Genomic DNA, 20,053 nt, shown 5'->3' on the forward strand with positions numbered 1-20,053 from the left:
CATGCCATTTCATGATTAGCATATCTTCATGGATATCAATATACTATATTTCTAAAAGTTATTTACCAGAAATGACAGACTCGTTCCAGCTATCGATGTCGTATATGATTCCTGAGGCATCAGTGAAGCAGTTACTTTGTCTCATGTTCTCCTTGTTCTCCTCTGCCTCTTTCCTGCTTTCCATCTCCCCACTTGGCTCTCGCTCCATACTGCTGGCAACAGATAGATTTATAGTCATGTTTTATACACAATCAGAACCTTTATGAACTTATTGAAATTTTTCGCTTAACTAGCTTCCTCCACGTTGCCCATTCCCTTCTTTAGCTTTAGGAGACGTTGTGCTTTGGCATCATCAGTCCCAAATATAGTGCATCCATTTTCTCCCCCCAGAACCATACCACCTCAACCCAGCCTCTTGGATGAGTAAGACTTTTCAAGCACGTGGTTGAACACCAGACAAGATCTTCAAATAGTGAAATCAATAAGTGCAATCGTGTTCACACTGCTGGTCTCTCATCACACATCTACCACTGCTAGTCAAGCAGAACAGACTGGAAATCCTCACTCACCTATCTTGCCGAAGCTTCGTTGCCAGGGCACGGTGCAGTTCCTCAATGATACTGCTAGGGGGCAAAGGAGGATGCAGGGTTCCTATATGAGGTGAACTCACTGTATTGGAGAAAGGCCCTCGGAGAAGTACAGGACTAGGGCCTTCTGGAACTCTGGGAACCTCTTTAGGGAGGAATGAGTTGGGCTGAGGCACTGCTGTGAGAGTGAAGCTAGCAGGGTCTGAAAAAAATACACAAATGTGAAACAGTTTCAGCTGTCCAAATATTACTCTAAATTATTAACTATGTTAATGCAGCCCAACTCACCATCCTCAGTGTTAAGCTGAGTGACCTGAATGCAATGATTGCTCAAAGGAGACTGTCTTTGAGATACTTCATCTTCATCTTCGTCTCTTTCCTCTGTATTAGCATCTCTGCCGTCATCATTATCTACTGGAGTGTGCTCTTCCTCCTCGTCCTCATCCTCCTCATCCTCAGTGCTATTAAACTCTTCTGTTGTTCCACCGTCTTCTATGGAATCAGGAACTGACAGGCAAGAGTGCAATGTTTGTTGAAACTCAATATATCCACACAATTGGCACCATAGTAGTAAAGAATTAAAGTAAATATTGCCACCTATTGGCCTTAGTCTGTAGTTTGTAAGAAATAATTTCCCTAGTTACAAAGATGTGTTCATGAAGATTTTCAATTATACAAAGTCACAGACTTTGTAGTTTTTGTAAGTTGTGATGACTGGACCTACAGTTACAGTCTTTAAGATGTTTCTCCAAAATGACAAGCCTCTATTATATGTCCAGTGCTTTCCTGTACTACCTTTGTTATAAGTTAATTTCAGCCTATTTTAATTATTTATGTGTATAGGCTTAAATGCTTTTTAAGTGTTTAGGTTTATACCCAGTGCAGACACAATATGAAGCCTTTATTTTAATTGTTATTTATTTATTTATTTTCAACAATCCCAATTAATGACATATTGCCATGCTGTTGTAATGCTGAGTTATGGGTTAAGATGTGTTGCTAATTGCCCTCACCAGTAGGCAGATGCTCGTGTTCTGAGCTGAGATACTCCATGCTGCTGATGCTGAGGATAGGCCCATGTGAGCCAGGCAGCCGGAGCTCTGCATCCGAAACACTCTGAATGGGAGAGCTGATATTCAGAGAGTGGAGGCCACTGGCCAAGGCCACATCTACACACACACACACACACAACTTTAGATTAGTCACACTAATTAAAGCTTGAACATTTGCACATTCAGCAACTATTACACATGTACATGTTAAGAATAACTTATTTGGGACCATGATTTATGCAACACAGCTTGTATATAATATAATTACATTCCCCTCCGTAACTATGGAAAGGCAAGGCCAATTCATTTGTATGTGCTATACACCAAAGACATTTGTGTTTGAGATCAAAAGATGGATATGAGACGAGAGTTTAGGATTTCAGCTTTTGTTTCCTGGTATTTACATCTAGATTTGTTAAACAACATAAAACATAGAACCTTTTGTATCAAACCATGCAATTTTTAGGCCAAAGTATAGGAACAGATAAGTCTTGAAGTAAATAATATAGATAAAGTAGATAATATAAAATAGATAATATTTGGTTGCCTATCCCTTGCTTGCAATAACTGCATCAAGCCTGTGACTTACTGACATCACCAAACTATAGTTTTCTTCTTTTTGATGCTAACCAAGCTTTTACCGCTGCCTCTATTAGTTGCTGTCTGTTTCAGGGAGTTTCTCCCTTCAGATTCCTCTTCAAGAGGTGAAATGTTGCTCAATTGGGTTAAGGTCTGGTGACTGACTTGTTCTAAAACCTTCCATATTTTTCCCCTTATAAAGTCCTTTGTTGAGTTGGAAGTATGTTTCAGATCATTGTCTTGCTGCATGATAAAGTTCTTCCTGATTAATTTGGATGCCTTTCTCTGTAAATTGGCCGACAAAATGTTCCTGTAAACTTCTGAATTCATTCTACCTCCACTTTCACAGATGAGTTGTAAGTTTTGGATCATGAGCAGATCCTCTCTTTCTCCACACTTTGGCCTTTATATAGCTTTGATAGAGATTAATCTTGGTTCCAGAACGTTTGTGGTTCATATCTGTATTTCTTTGCAAATTCCAATCTGGCTTTCCGATCCTTACTACTGAAGAGAGGTTTGGATCTTTTGGTATGTCCTCTATATTTCTACTCTTGAAGTCTTCTTTAAACGCCGGATTGTGATACCTTCACCCCTGCCCTGTGGAAGTTGTTGTGTGTCTGCACACATCTGGGCCTGCATCCTTGTGGAGTTTTAAAAATCTTACTGGCCATTTTGTAAGACACACCTACTTTGTGAAGTACAGTTCACTGCACAGTGTGTTTTATAGTCCTCTAATCATAAGCGGTTATTATCAAAGGGATCCTACTGGCTAGATATTTTTAGTTGACGGACTGTTCTCAACCCAGCAGTGACGTTGAGGACGCTGTCCCTGCTGTGCTGAATGAGCCTTCACCTAAATAATAGCTGGTCAGTGGTGACCTTGTGATGGTTCTTTTGCTCTGACGGACATGATAGAAGAGTGCTAACATATTATGCATAAGTACAGATGGGCTACAGCCAGTAATTGTATTGAAAGTAAATAGTAATTATCCCCACAATATTTTCTAATGAACCTAGCTAGCTTCTTTTTTTTTTTTTTTTTTTTTTGGGGGGGGGGGGGGGGGGGGGGCTACAAAGTGCACCTTTAAGTGTATGTATAAAAGGTTTTCTATGAATTCATATGATAGTTTACCCCTTTAATAATATGTCATGAAAAGCACTAAGTTAAACACAAAATAAGCAATATTCAATATGCTTAAAATGAGGTAAATCTATTTATCAGCCTAAGCGTACATCTTACTCAAGTACGCTGCTATTCATTACATATTGCGTGTTCAAATACATTTTATGTGAATGTCTTTCTTTTCTATTAGATCATTTAAAACAGCAAACTGACTCTCTTATGTCATCCCTCACCTGTTGAGCTCTGCTTCATCTTCTCGTTCTTCTTTTTCCTCCACTTCCAAGGCCGGAAGAGACGCCCCAGCGTAGCCAGCTTGCTGTGACGGCGGATGGGAGGAGTGTGCACACCGCTCACCAAGCAGCTGGAGCGCATCACCCTCTGCTGCTCCATCACATCTACAAGGCGCACACACACAAGGAGGGAAAGATGAGAAGAGCGCATAAACAGTGAATACAGTACCACTGCTTTCTACACACAGGTAACTGTTACAGGCTGAGCATGCTCAATGTAACCAGTTGACTGTGTTCAAATAAAGAACTGTCACTGATCCTGATAAAACTGGCTGTATTATTTTCGCAGTAGAAGCATTGGGGTGGGCGTGACTACATGATTTTATTTAAGGTGTGTCCGTCTCATAGCAGTGTACCAGAAAACTTACATTTATCTAAAGTTTAATTTATGCAGAGAAAACTTCTTCCAGTTTTGGCATAGCTGAGCAAGGTATATTTATATTTAGCAACCAACAATGTTACACAACATGGTAATAATGTTCTAATGAGCTATGACCAATAGCCCCATGAGAGCTGCAGAAGGGCAGTAGGAGTGGGTTTGTAATGATTTTACTCATACATCCAACTGCATGTGAGTCAGCAATAAGATATAGGAGGGGAGCTCTATAGATAGGGGCCGGCACTATATGATCACAGAAGTGACAGGGCTACAGACACACCAGTAGTCTGTATTGTTTTATATTACTAAGCTATATATAAGGTACCACTATAGAACCACTGCTGAACAGATATTATTTAACAGTGGGTTGCAAGTGTGTGTGGCTCTGGTGAGCTAATCAGTTTTTGTAGCATTGCTATAGGGTTTTTAAACATCTCAGTGTCAGTGCTGGGTCACAAGTGTTTACGACTGATGCCCTTCCTGACGCAAGCCTCCCCGATTTCCGAGCTTGAGGCAAACACTGAGAGTGCATTGGCACTCATGCCATCCTCCAGTGGCTGCGGATGGTTCCCTGATTAGTGAATAGTGGACTAGATCAACAAAGACTTCATGTAAAAACCATTCTTTTACTTTCACACTATCCATTGTTACCCAGATGAGGATGTGTTCCCTTCTGAGTCTGGTTCTTCTCAAGGTTTCTTCCACATAATCATCTTAGGGAGTTTTTCCTTGCTACTGTCGCCACCAGCTTGCACAATAGGGATAAATTCACACACTTAACATCTGTATCTTGTGTTTATATGTTTCTGTAAAGCTGCTTTGAGACAATGTCCATTGTAAAAAGTGCTATACAAATAAAAATTTAATTGAAAATTGAATTGATCAGGAATTGAATCTGGGCCATGGCAATGAGAGTGCCGCATGTTAGCCACTAGTCCACCAGGGAACCTGATGAAGGGCTAGAGCATGATTAACGCAAATTGTGCATGGGAAATGAGGAGCTAGGTGTGTATTGGCCAAGTGTCTGAAGTACTGTCCAAGGTCTAAAAAGCACAGAAACATTGCTGCACCTGATGCACTCACCACATAATCTTACCAGAAGTGGCCAAGCATGGCCATCCTTCTATCCACCCTAGTAAGACATTTATTATTATTATTATTATTAGTAGTAGTAGTAGTAGGATACCAGTATCATGCGTTGTGAAACTGAAGCACTTAGTCAAGCTTCATGTAGTGGGCTAGGACGAATAATAATATAGAATGCTCGATATAACATCTGTGGAAAATTTTAAAGTACTTTTCAACAATGTTTAATTTGTCAACAAGTGTAGTGTGCACACTAACAAGCAAATTCAACTAGCTAACACAAAAGCAAACTATTATCTGTCTCCACTGATCACAAGGTGTGCAGACACTGTTCAAACTTTTTTACATTAACAATATTCACTATTTAGAGGTATTACATTGCAGTTCTTCAGTTCATTATTAGCTGCCGTTTGTTAATGGTATTGAATTTGTAATGCTACTGTACTTAAGATGTAGCCTTATATTATGGTAGCTATGATACAGTATATATTTACCTAGATGAAACAAATCATTCTCCTGCTCGGGCCATACGCAGATTATGTCACATTATGTTATTTTCTATGTATGCGAATTAATATTTTGCCACACCCTAGATTGCCATTCCAGTAAAGTCATTGTGGTTAAATTGTTCCAAACAGACAGACTACAGTTAGAAAAAGTCAAACACTTATAGGTGTATATGGAAGGTGTAACATAGCTTGAGTGTATAGTCAATGAGCTGTTCAGACAGACAGACAGACTAATCAATAAACATCATGACAGCGCAGCTCTCCACCCACGACTGTGAGCAAGGCAATTCAGGTTCAAACACACACACACACACACACACACACGAGTCAAACTCTGTCTGTTCCCAAAATAGCGCTTTGTGGGCAGAGGCGCCGTCAGTGTGAATCAGGAGAGCTGCACTGCTCTCTGTACTGGACGTCTTCTCGACCTGGCTCTGTAACTAGACGGAGCTTATGTATGGCCAAATAAAACACGAGACGCGGGTCAAGACCTACAAACCGCAAAGCTCGCCGTGCTTCCACAAATCCTGCACGAGCTGTTAACATGGTTACAGAGCCTCCTGACGCGTAGCCGAGCAGCGCGCGCCCCTCAGAGACAGAGACTGCGTCCCAAACCGCATGCTGCATATCTTATTATATGCTGCATACCACATACTACTAGCACCCGGACACCATTTTGGATAACTCCCATCGTTGCTCATTCTTTATTTATTTATTGGGGGGGGGGGGGGGGGGGGGTAGGCGACAACAACCGGGTAAACCCCAGAAGCTTCTTCTTAGTCATTATAAGCAACAGATGGATGCTAAGTTTGGGATGCGCAATATATGCTTTGTATTTGCTTTTTTTTTTTTTTTGTTAATTTACCACTTATTCCTACCATTTGTCTGTCTGTCTGTTTATCTATCTAATCTAATCTAATCTAATCTGGGCACCCTCTTTAGCAAAGAACCGTGTGCGGGTTTGGAACTAGCCCGAGAATGAGCAGCTCGAGGGGCTGTTGCTACGTGAAAGTCTACAGCGGTGGGGGGCGGGGCTACAAAGAGAAGGGTGGCTGTTGCTATACGGAAGTACTTGCTGAAGATCCACAAACAGCCAATCATGGGCCAGCTATTCATGAGAAACATATAATCAAGCACACCACCCTTCTTAATAGAATAAATGGGTGGGTCACAACCGTAGGGCCGAGATGAGATGCATTTAATGCAGTATTTCTTTCTTTTCTTTTTTTTCCCCCCTTTTCCCCACCTTTTGGCTTCAAACTGTAACACAAGCTTCAACTGGAAAAGGTACACCCATTACAGCTTGGGAGTGCATGGGAGTGTTTCAGAAAAATCCAGAGGAGACCAGTTTATTCATGAAGGTCATCACACCAATGCAGTCAGCACATGAATCCAGCATACCACGGAGAATAACAAATACTATCTGACAATGCACTGAAATACTTTGAACTGCTCACAAGATTTTTACATTTTCAACTATTATAGTTACAAGTATACACATTTGTAGACCGTTTTTAGGTGCTTAGGTTTGTCAGCCCTCTGTGCCCCACCTAGCAGTGGAGAAGGTTAACCATTTCAGCTGCTCTGGTACCAGGTGTAGCAAAATTGCTGGGGTTTATACACTGAATACACTCACTGGCCGTTGTTTTACACAGATTTAATATGTTGGTTAGGTACCATAGTTAATGTTTTTTTCATTCCCAATTTGGATTAATCGTCTTATATCCCTGCAATCAATGGTATTTTCTGACCACAGGACTGCTTTTAGCTAGACATTAGCTGGACATATTTTTGTTTGCAGACTGTCCTCAGTTCAACAGTAACAGTGAGGTATTTAAAGATTTGAGAAAAACTGCTGTGCCTGGAGTATGATGTACGTAAAGCACCACCTAAGTAATCTATCCAGTGGTGGTCCTGATACTGTAAGTAAACCTAAATATGCTGTAATATATAAAAGTATATATGTAATATTAATTTAGTAGACTTTTGATATGTAGGCACCATTTATACTATTTATGATCTTCAATACAGTAAAAAAAAATCTTCCTTGAAATATGCTCTTGTATCAGGTTTATCTCACTACATATACAAGATTTCCTACCCACAAATGACCTCAGTTATTTAGTTACACTATTTAAAATGAACCCAAATAAAGAATCTGCAAGACTGAGAAGTCATTAGCAGAGAGCCTCCATAACAGAATAGCTAATGGCTGGCTATACTTTCATGTCTGTGTAATCTATTCATTCATTCTCAGCCTTTGAGGCCATGCTACACAAATGCTGAGAGGCTGTTATTGTAATGCCACACCAGAGATGAAAGAGAATGACTTTATTCAATTCATTACTGACTGCATGACTTAATATTGCGGTCTTGGCTATCACAGTCGGGATGGCCATCTCTTTTTGTTTGCTCAGCCAAAGATGCATTACAGTGTTGGTAGAGGCTGACCTGACTGACAGCAGATTGGCATTGTGTCTAAGAATGCTTCTCTATGGAGAGAGCTGCATCAAGTGTTAATGCTTGACTGAAGCCACAATAGACACTCCCTCAGTGCTACATTGACCACCTTGTCTGTATATGAGATTATGAGATAAGGTCTGGCCATACAGCAGCCTTTCTGTGACCTTTATGTCTGTGCCAATTTATCAAAAGCAAAAAAACAGAATTGTTGAAATGGAAAAAAAGAGTGGCACAAACAACCCCCCCCCCCCCCAACACAGTCTCCTGAATGTACTGGAACGGCAAATACTTTTGTTTTTGCTAAACACTGAAGACTTTTGGGTTTGAGATTATGAGATATGAGATTACAGAATTTCAGCTTTCATTTCAAGATATTTACATCTAGATTTATTAAACATTAAACTTAGAACGCGGCACCTTTTGTTTGAAACCACCCATTTTTCAAGTGATCAAAATTACTGTAACATGTGTCTGACAGTTGTTTCTTGTTGCCCAGGTATGTCCTGTTACATTGATTGTTTAAAGAATTAATAGCTCTGAATGTCTACTCTTGGTTCTACATTTGTTGTTTAAAAGAATAAACCATCATGAAGACCAGAGAGCTGCCTATGGGAGAAAAGCAAACCATTTTGAAGCTGAGAAAAGAGGGAAAATTAATCTGAGCCATTGACTAAGTATTGGGCATAGTCAAGAGAACAATTTGGAATGTCTTGAAAAGGAAACAAACCACTGGTTAACTTAACAACCAGATACTGAACAGGCCGGCCAAGGAAAACAACAAGCGTTGATGACAGAAACATTGTGAGAGCTATGAAGAAAAATGCAAAAACAATAGTCATTGACTTCATCAACAATCTCCGCAGGGCAGAAGTGAAGGTATCAGAATCCACCATTCAAAGAAGATTTCAAGAGCAGGAATACAGAGGCCAAACCACAAGATGCAAAAAAAAAAAACACATCAGCAGTAAGAATCTGAAGGCCACAGTGGAATTTGCAAAGAAATACAGAGATGAGCCACAAAAGTTCTGGAACCAAGATTAACCTTAACCAAAGTGATGGAAATGCCAAAGTGTGGAGAAAGCAATGGTAGCAGCAGCAGCAGCAGCAGAATGAATTCCGAAGTCAATTTACAGAGAAATGCATCTAATCTAATTGGGATGGAGTTCATCATGCAGCAAGACAATGACACAAAACTCACTGCTAATACAACAAAGGACTTCATCGGGGGAAAAAAGTGGAAGATTTTGGACTGGACAAGTTAATCACCAGAACTGAACCTAATTAAGCATGCATTTACATGCATAAATAAGCGACACAAGTTTTGGGATTCTGTTCTGTGGAGCGATGAAACAAAACATTTTGGCATGAGGGATCAGCAGTATGTCTGGAGGAAGAAGAATAAAGAAAGAACATTCTGTCCATAGTCAAGCATGGTTGTGGCTCGGTGATGCTCTGGGGCTGCTTTGCATCCTCTGGCACTGGAAACCTGCAGTGTGTGGAAGACAAGATGGATTCATTTAAGTATCAGGAAATCCTAGAAGAAAACGTCATGCCATCTGTGAGAAAGCTGAAGCTTGGGTGTCGCTGAACCTTCCAACAGGACAATGATCCCAAGCATATCTCAAATTCCACCAAGGCTTGATTGCAGAAGAAGTCCTAGAAGATTCTACAGGGCCATGACAGTCACCTGAACTGAACTGGAGGCCACTGCTCATGGGGAATGGGTTAAGATTCCTCAGGAATGCTACCAGAAGCTCTGCATCTTGTTTGCAGCAGGTCATAACAGCAAAAGGATGCTCTACTAAGTACTGAAGTTGCTTGCCATGAAGGGGTTGAATAATTTTCAAACTGGAGAAGTCATTATAAGTTGCATTTTCAGTTGAATTTGGGGAAACCACTTGAAGCACTCGTTGTGTTGAATTATTTCAATTGTTTTTGTTTGATTTGTTCATTGCAAACAGCTGAATGTCTGTAAATTTTTTACAGTAAACCTGATTTGCAATGGGGTGGAATAATTTTGATTGCAACTGTGTATGTGTGTGTGTGTATATATATATATATATATATATATATATATATATATATATATATATGTGTGTGTGTGTGTGTGTGTGTGTGTGTGTGTGTGTGTGTGTGTGTATGTGTATACTGTTTATAATAAAATCAAAACATCAATCATAGCAAATGCACAGCCTCCATTAGTACAGGTCTGAGAGCATTAAAACCTCAAGCCATGAATATCTAATAACACAATAATGAAATGTGCTTTGAAGACATGCCAAAGAACCCACTACAAATATATCTCCAGTCTCCACTATTACGTTGAACTGACAAACTAAGCTTTCAACTTATATTTTAAAGTTAAAATATAAAAAATATGTTGATTTATATTTCAGTCCATCACAGCAGCTGCCAACAGCATTGTACCATGTTTTGGTAAAGCAGTGCAATCCAGACAGTGTATTTTTCTATTAATTATATACATTTTGACACTTTATTATGTTTTGCAGCTATGTTTAGCTTACCTGCAATTGTACCATTCAGAACATGAGATTTTTTTGCAAGAAAGCTGAAAACTTGTTGTTCTTTCAGTAATTTACCCCCAAGCTCAACAACTGTGCAGCCATCTGTCCATAGAAAAGCGCCTCTGGTATAATATCCATATGAAGTCTCCAAGTGGAACAAATAATAAAATGAGTCTCTGATGATACTTTCACTTGGGTCTAAGGCATTACACAGAGTCAATTTGAAGTAACAGATCATCAATGATGAAACGAGGCAAAGTTTGTAATGTTCTTACAGTAGAAATTTTTGAGTTTGGGATGTGATGGTAGATCAGTATGATAGTATCTCATTAAAAGAATATTTGAAATGGTTACAATATTTCTATTATGCTGCTGGGTATGTGACATCATATTTCCATGTGTAGCACAAGATTTAAACAAAACAACCAGCATACTTTTTAAATAGTAAACATGCCTGGTAAAATTTCTGCATTTCAATTATTTTATAGAAATGAGCAGCCCTCCTAAGTCCATTTTAGAAGTGTTTCTGACAAAAATAATGTAATACAGGCACTGCCACTGCAATGTTATATGCCACTAAATGCCATCCTGTTTGAAAATGTGAAGCTGTAAGAGGATTCTATGATATACCCAAACTCTGATATTGGGTTCTGCAGTTATCACACTGTTGCACCTCAAATATAAATACAATGGAACAAATACCTATAGTCAGAGAGAGTCAGGGTTTACTGAGAGTCACAACAGTTGTAAACATTTGTAAACAGGAAGTTTTATCTGCTGTTTTAAAATTAACAGGGCAGCAACTGACACTGTCTCTGTCTCCCCCTTTGTTTTCAGTGGGTAATTTATTGTCTAATATACTAAAGGTTTATACAGTAAACAGCAAACGTTCCGAAAGCATCCGTTTATTTTCTATTAACCCTTAAACCAGAAACATCAAAGGGATGAACTAGTAACACAGAAGGTTAACGGTAAACCCCTTAAAATGAAACAGTAAACCCTTTAAATGATAAATGATGTAAAGAAAGATTTTTAATGCAGTCATTTATACATTACTACTTTTGATTATTAATAATAATAATACATTTATTTTGTTTACATCATTTAAAAATAATTGATTAGACAGATTTATTACAGCTTTAATTCACTATATCAGAATTCCAGTGCGTCAAAGGTTTACATACACCAAGTTGACTGTCTCGTTAAACAGTTTGGAAGATTCCAGAAATTGATTTAATGACTTTTAGAAGCTTCTGATTGGCCATTTGTTTAAAATGAGGAGTTAATTGAGAGTTGCTGTATTTAAGGGCCTCTCTTGAGAGCCAGTGCCTTTTTGCCCTTGATACATTGGGAAATTCCAAGCAAGCCATCCAAGACCTTAGAAAAAGGTGCAGTTCCTCCTGAGGAGCAATTTCCAAACAACTGAAGGTACCACAAGCAACTGTCCAAACAATTATATGTAAATATAACAATCTTGGGACCACACAGACACTGCAGTGTTCAAGGAGGAGGCACAAATTAACTTCCAGGGATTAATGAACTTGGGTCCAAAAGTTTCAACTGAATCCCAAGACCACAACAAAGGAATTGGTGAAGGAGTTGGAGGCATCTCAAATGTGAATCATGTTGTGGGGACGTTTTTCTAGAAATGGGACTGGTGCATTTCAGAAAACAGATGGCATCATGAAGAAGGAGTATTATTTAGAAATACTGAATCAACAACTCAAAGCTTCAGCAAAAATTGTGACCATTTAAACTTGGTCACAACTGGGTCTTCCAGTAGGACACTAATCCTAAGCATACTTTCAAAGTTGTAACAAAATGATTTAAAGACAACAAAATTAAAGCATCTGAGTGGCCATCACAAAGCCCTGACCTGAATCCCATAGAAAATTTGTGGACTGAATTGTAAAAGCATATCTGGAGGTCCACAAAATTGCAACAAAGTAGTATGAGAAGCTTCTTGAAGGCTCCCCCTGGCATTTGATTTAAATTCAGCAATTAAAAGTCAATGGCACCAAATACTTTTTAAGTGTATGTAAACTTTTGACCCACTGAAAATCTGCTATAGTATATAAATTACCTCTTATGGAAATAAAGTAGATACCTTAATTAACCTAACACAGGAAATGTATGGTAACATGAAAAACTGAGACTGAATATCTTCAGCCGAGGTGTATGTAAACTTCAACTGTATAGCTGGTAGCAGATTCAGTCTTAAGTCTATAGCAAACAATATTCTTCTCTCTTAGCTCTTTCTGTCCTCACTCAGTGGTGATCAAAACAAACAAAATCAGGTGGGTGGGCTCTCATATAGAACACTCTGTTGTCATTTCCTCTTAATTGAATCAGACCAAACCTAAAAACACGTACACTGTAAAATCATATTTGTTGAGTTCACTCAAGTGTTTCTCAGAAATCTAATGCCAGGGGTTCATTTGAGGTAAATGATCTATTTTTGCATAAGTTACATAACTAAATTAAGGAAAACAGGAGTTAATACAATCAGTTTCCAACCTCTGTAAACTCAGTGCATCATAACCCATTATCTTCAAATGGTCGCTAGGCAAAAGGGGGTATAGAAAAGAAACAAGATAAAACAACTACATGGTAAGAGCCCATCATCTTTTAACAGTGGAGTCTGTTGTTGCAGACAGAAAGTGGTAAGTCGCTATAATATACTGAATGTAAATGCATCATAGCTAAAGTTAAGGTGATGCACAGAAGTGTAAAGCCCAAAATGCATTTTTAAAATGCCAGTATAGCTTATACTTCATCTTAATTATTAGCGATGCAAAAAATATTGAACACATTTTAACAAATACACATTGGGATGTTTAGAGATTCTGCCCTGAGTATGAGTATTTTATCTTGTGAAACATGGTCACAGATATTCAAAAACAGTGATCACTGCTATAGTTTTACAGTATGGTTTGTTGGATTAAAGGTGCTTAGCTTCCTAAAATGTTCTGCTTGGAACCTTTTCTAATACATGATCGCTCAGTTGAATGGCTCTACAGAGAACCTTAGAGAGTACCCCCAGAAAGAACAACCAAAAAGCCACTTTTTCCTAAGAGTGTACAACATTCTCATATAATATGTGAGTGTGTCTGTGAATATTTGTGTTAGTAATATGGCTGCCTGAGTTGCTCTCTATGGTGCTGAAACCCACATTGGTGATGTGCAGAATGAGCTTCTTTTTGCTCACACCATTCAGTCCCAATGCTACTACAAGAGAACCAGAAATACTAGAATGCTATTGAGTGGGTTGTACTTGAAATCTGTGTCTGTGTAGGTGTTTAGATGAATGAGCAGGCTGTAAGTATTACTCTCAGTGCTTCATTCACTAAGAACATTAAAAAAGCAAGTCATAGCCTTTTATACATACATATAGGGAATATGAACAATTACAATTTGAAAAGTATCACTTAGAATGTACTGATACAGCATGATGCAGCATGACCCCCCAGTGTAGATTCAACCAGTTTAGCTGCGGAGCACATCACATACAATCAACTGGGGGTTAAACAGAAGTATATTCAGAATCGTTCCCACTGTTTACACTGTACATTCTTATGTTTGTGCAGTGATTCTATAGAGGCTGCTTATGAGTAACTTAAAAGTAATTTCCACCAGACTGTCTCCTCATTGTTCCTTTCTGCCTCCCTTCCCCCTCTTCATTCCTTTCCCTCCACCCTTCCTCTCTCTCCCTCCGTCTCCGTCTCTCCTAACTCAAGCGCTATCCTATTCTTTTTAGGCTGCGTCACAGTGATGCTCTTACAGTTTATCACACACAGTGCATCAGCAGGTGACTTCACCATCTACTGAATCATTACCACCCAGTAGAGCCCCGCTAATGTCGACGACTATGAACTGTTATGAATCAGCCTGTGAACAGACATTGCCATTTCCGGGAACATTCTATGCTTGGAGAAAAGTGCACCATTTCACAAGGCTCTCCAAGAGTGTTTATTTTTTCCTCTGCCTGTTGAACTATAAAAAGACGTGTTGGACCTTGATGCTATTTTAAGACAGCAGTACCTGCTGTTTCCCAATTTTGATGAGCAGAAACATTTAGAATGTGGCCCTCAGAAAGGGTTATGTCAATGCTACTCTTGGTTCTTGAACATATTTATAGGAATAGCCAAACAAAACTCATGATTGTGATTGTATACGGATGCTACCCCACATCTAATAAGGACTTTCATATTTCATATTGCACATTTCTAGCAACACACTTCGAGTAATAAGTTATATTTCTCAGACTTGACATGGAGTGAATCATATTTTTGTTGTAAGCATGGTGAGTCCACTGAATCTCAAATTGCACTGCTGAGTGTACTGTGTTTTAACAAATTGCATAAACTGATGAATCATGGGATTCTCCCAGCAGTCTGCTGGGTATCAAGCAGCTTAGTACTTTTAATAACAGTTAATTGATTAAATATTTTAAAGACTTCATCTCAGTGCATGGTGTAAAATGCCAAAACAAATTCTCCAAGGCATGACCTGCTCAGACACACAGAAGCTCCTGCCAAAGTAGAAATGCACTTTGCAAGTTTACTGCTAACTTTAGTCCAAAGCAAAGGAAGTCTGTTAAATGAAGCCAGGTCCAAATATCAAGTACAGATAAATATCCATACATTTGTAATGCTTGGGTGTGTTATTCTGAGATATTTTGACACCCCCCCAAAGCACTATATAAATCTAAGGAATTATTATTATTATTATTATTATTATTATATAATTGGAGAGCACGGCCAATTCTGCACTCTTGGACTCCTGGTCCCAGTGAGCTGTGGCATCTTTTGGAGCTTTGCTGTTGTGCCACTCCATCTCTTTCTGACACACACACACAAAATACAATGTAAAGCGCTTTAACTGTCTACAAAAGCACTATATAAATCTAAGAAATTATTATTATTATATAATTGGAGAGCACAGCCAATTCTGCACCCTTGGACTCCTGGTCCCAGTGGGCTGTGGCATCTTTTGGAGCTTTCCTGTTGTGCCACTCCATATCTCTCTCTCTCTCTCTCTCTCTCTCTCTCTCTCTCTCTCTCTCTCTCTCTCTCTCTCTCTCTCTCTCTCTCTCTCTCTCTCTCTCTCTCTCTCTCTCTCTCTCTCTCTCTCTCTCTCTCTCTCTCTCTCACACACACACACACACACACACACACACACACACACACTCACTCACTCACTCTCTCTCTCTCTCTCTTCCCAAAGATTTTTCCTCTGCTTATTTTCAGCTTACTGACAGAGAGAGTTATTAAAAACTAGTGGCAGCTTTGTAACTTATTTGTTAGGACTGTCATCTGTAATGTCTATTTTGAAACTGATATACGATATACCATAAAGCACTGGTTTGAGGAACACTGAGGAGTTTCAAAATAAGTATTATTTATATGGCATGTCTGTTAAAAATCTGTTTGGCTGAATAGCCAGATTTTTAGTGGCAGCCTAGGAAAGAATCCCTGATACTCGATGACATCTAGCTACATAAGACTACTTCTTCCTGTCCTCTCTCACACACACAGCAGAAAAAGACACACTGTCAAACACTTAATCTGCTCCTGCTACATCTCCAGGGAAGCTGCTGAGCTTGTTGTTTTGTTCTGTTTTCACACCTGAAAAGAGACGGAAGCTAGTGGACTACAGTGGACGAGGAAAAGAACTCCTGTATAGTAGACTATACTCCGCGTCACTCATAAGCAAATAAGAATGGGAGTTCTGAATGAGAAAGTTTGAGATGCTACTATAATAACCATAGTCATAAAAAAAGAAAAACTAACAAATAGCTAAAATGCTAAAGCACTGGCTGGTCCAGATGTACATTCTTCACTCTACCATTAGTTTCACTGTAATTACTGTATAAATCATAATAGTTATGGAATAAAATACTACTATAAATAACTGATTAATATATCCAGACTTTAAGGTGTTACATATGTGTTATTAGTTAATGGCAGCACCCCCTGTTCAGATAAACAGTAGCTCCTGAGGAACTCAGATATTCTTGTCACTTTCCCATCAATATTGCATTGTGTCTGCTATATTAGTGTACAAGCTGCATCACGACACCTGCTGATCCTAGTGAATCTATGATCTCATCTTTCACAGCTCAGCATCCTCAGTTCACTATGAAGCCATTATGCTGTAAAACAGGTTGACAGAAATTCCCCATAACGACATTTTATAAATCTTGTAAAATATGGGTTAAATAGAAAACGCTAAGATTTATGTTTAAATCATATACGACTGGTTCAAGTGAAAAAGCAACCTTTCTCATTTCTCCAACTTAAAATGTTGTAAATTCTGGGGTGGGGATCTAAAATGATAACAAATAAACATACAGCACTGATTCACAGAGAAAAAGTGATTGATTAAGGATCAGACTGAATGCAGACCTTTGAACTGCACATTCTATCACACATTATGCAGCACCTTGCTATAGAGAACCAGCTCTCTCTTTCAAGTGGTTTTAGAAGCAAGTGATGAGTCATAGCCCACCGCTAGGAGAAAAGTGGCCAGGATGGATTTCTGACCACCACTCAGGGACATAGGCCCCAGTGACAAATCTGTTTTAAATTCAGTCCCAAAAGAGAAATATTTCTATGAGCAGTCATTAAAACACCTACATACAGCAGCATTTCAGGAGAACCTCAATTAAAAGGCACTTAACAGGTTTTAATGATGGATTTTGCCATACATGATTTCATGAACCTCAGCACCGTAATTACCACCAAATAAATATTGCCTCAGGAAAATACAGCTTATAATTCATTATGTAGTATTTAGTGATGTTACATAGTTTTCCTGGTATTCTCAGTATCAGACTGTATAATAATTCTAAGGTTATCACTCATTATACTCTGTAAATAAATGTCCCAAATTCCGCTCAAATTCTGTGTGGAGAGTGTTCAGTCACATTCCATATCAGATCTGTGTAAAAGCTGTAGAAAACAAAAATCATCTATTTTAAGGCATTTGCTGGCAGCATCCCAAGAGTCCTCCTACATGCGCTGCTGTTCATTTTGACACCTTGCTCTCTGACATTTTTCACCTGTCGTCTCTGTCTTTTCAGTCCAGCTTTTCCTGCAAATGGGCTCATCTGCTTCCTTTAATATAGGCAAAATGGCCAAGAATGTAGTAGGATGTCCTCTGTGAACCAAAACGATGGCACTTTAATAAGAGAATCCAGACTAAAAATAATAACTGTGAGGTCCTCAGGAACCAAACTTAAAATGATTAATTTATTTATGCTCAAGACATTGCCTTCAAGAGCGGAGAACCTATCAGCAGTCTCAAGAACAAGAGCTGTGATGAATGTATGACATTAAGCTGGAAATGATGACAGACAAGTTTAGCCTGATAGCATGATTCATTATGAGATGCTACATACTGTTATCCTCATGAGATTTTCCCAAATCCAGGAGCTCCCACAGGAGAAAGAACGATAACTGTCAAAGAACCTCACTGTACTGATATCAGCAAGCAGTGAAAACTTTCCTTTAATGCTGCAGCAAGTCTTTAGCACACATAAACTGCATGAGAGAGTTTTGGAACCTGGAATTTAAGCTATTTAATTAATTATCACTTAGTCGAGGGAGAAACTGATGCATTACCCACATTACCTTATACTAGCATATGTTAATGAGAACCAAGAGTCATTATAGTCTCAGAAGACTTACTCCATTACTCTCTTTCTCTCAGCTTCTTTCTAATCACTTCTGACATCTGTGTTTGTTCTGGCACTTATAATTAATTATAATTTCTCTGAACGATACACAATCAAATGCATAATTTTCAAGGAAATAAAGTGTAGCCTTCCAGACAGAGAAGAGAATGCCGCATTACACAGAAATATCAACTGCTGATCATAATTCCCCAAGAATAACACAGATTAAACAGCTTTCTATGAGTCATGCACACCGCTGAAAACTGTCATGTATGATATATATGAAGCTGACCATCACTTGGGGTGACATTAATACTAGGTCTGCTTGTCAGATTGTTGAATAAAGCCACTTTCCCGGGTATTTTTGCTCACTGTCTTCACACTAGTGTGATAGATGTGAATAACATAATCAAGCAGAAACTGTAGTGTTATTCAACCACGTCTCTTCTGTTGGTCACACTCTGTAATAAGCCATGCTTATCAGGACTAGGGGAAAGAGACTGTGCATGCCTACATACTCAGACTAACAAACTGGGATGCATTACAATTGTGTCTTTGTGCTGGACACCTGCTGAGTGTCAAGTGTGCCAGAACAAGAGGGCCTAGCTTCATTACCACGGAGGTCACAACCAGGATTAAACTGTTTAAATGGATGGCATGACGTACATTTAAGAACGCATGTATATGAGTTATAGCATGCTGTTGAATATGACTTTGCAAGGAGTATTACCAAAATTTACATATGCCAATTAATAACCAATCTTGCTTCCAGTTGCTCAGAATAGCCTATTCTGGGTTCTGGGAAAAGCAAGTCACTGTATTACTAAAACTTCATTAAGAGCTACAATATAAGTAAAGGACTTTGGGCTGAGTATTGCGCACCAGACGGTTAAAAACGACGTGGAAAACACGTTGTGCACATCGTTTATGTCAGAAAAGTGCTCTCCAGTGAGTGAAGCCCAATTTCCACCCATCCTCGTCCATATCCTCATCCTGACTGACTTATTCCATTCGGTCCTCCATCCTTATAGAGGCAACAATGCGCAGTCGGCAAGTGATAACAAATAGCATCAGATCCCCAGCCATTCCTGTGGCTTAATATATAACCATTATTGTGTATTTACTGAACAAACCTGGTCTTATATTAGGATAGATGATAGCCTGTGGCACTATAGAAAGACAAAGGATATGCCTCTGTCTTCAGTGAAAATACAAAGCAACACAACTGTTCTGTCTGCTTCATCATGGGCCGAGATTCATAACGCAATCATATAATTCTAGTGCATAATCAGATGTGCATTGATTTGTGTTTTTGCAAAGCCTGAGCTCGAGGATGAGCCTCGTGATTTGATTTAGCCTCTTTCAACGTTTTCGCGCTCTCCGTTTCGCAACATCAGCACCGCTTAAGTGAATGCCTCTTGAACGTCGATTCGTCGCGCGCACAAACTGAAACGCGATTCGCCTTCAGAGCTCGTGCTAATGGCATCCGAAGATATAACACTAATAGGATGGTATTAGCTCACCTGCACTGTGTGTGGAATCGATGCCCGACTCACTGAGGATGTTCGGGTCACTTTGAGACCTGCATCTATGCAGCATGCATTTGTCGTCCGAGGAAGCCATGGAGAACGCGGTACAGCGCAGGAATTATAGATACAAAATGTGTGGAACTGTAAGAGGCAGTCAAGGTCAGCTCACAGAGAAGGTGAAGGCGACGAGATTCGGTCCAAGCATCCGGAGAGCATGCTTGTACTGGAAGCGCAGGCAGTGTGTGTGTGTGTG

General features: G+C 39.2%; 1 protein-coding gene across 2 annotated transcripts in view; it reads right to left on the reverse strand.

Moving 5' to 3' along the window:
- The window catches only part of phactr3a (phosphatase and actin regulator 3a), a 34,179-nt gene extending 14,138 nt beyond the window's left edge, over positions 1 to 20,041 (reverse strand). Inside the window, exons 1-6 of one of the 2 annotated variants that reach the window (XM_017487472.3) lie at positions 19,795 to 20,041; positions 3,575 to 3,736; positions 1,601 to 1,756; positions 876 to 1,094; positions 570 to 789; positions 67 to 209 (exon numbers count right to left, since the gene is read on the reverse strand). In XM_017487472.3, the coding sequence (XP_017342961.1) occupies positions 67 to 209; positions 570 to 789; positions 876 to 1,094; positions 1,601 to 1,756; positions 3,575 to 3,736; positions 19,795 to 19,894 (1,000 nt within the window). In that variant the 5' untranslated portion in view covers positions 19,895 to 20,041. Of the gene's footprint in view, positions 1 to 66; positions 213 to 569; positions 790 to 875; positions 1,095 to 1,600; positions 1,757 to 3,574; positions 3,737 to 19,794 lie in introns of both variants that reach the window. The other variant, XM_017487471.3, reaches the window with a different exon arrangement.
- Positions 20,042 to 20,053: the final 12 nt, after the last annotated feature.

The sequence above is a fragment of the Ictalurus punctatus genome, chromosome 15 (genome assembly GCF_001660625.3).
Source record: "Ictalurus punctatus breed USDA103 chromosome 15, Coco_2.0, whole genome shotgun sequence".
NCBI lineage: Eukaryota > Metazoa > Chordata > Actinopteri > Siluriformes > Ictaluridae > Ictalurus > Ictalurus punctatus.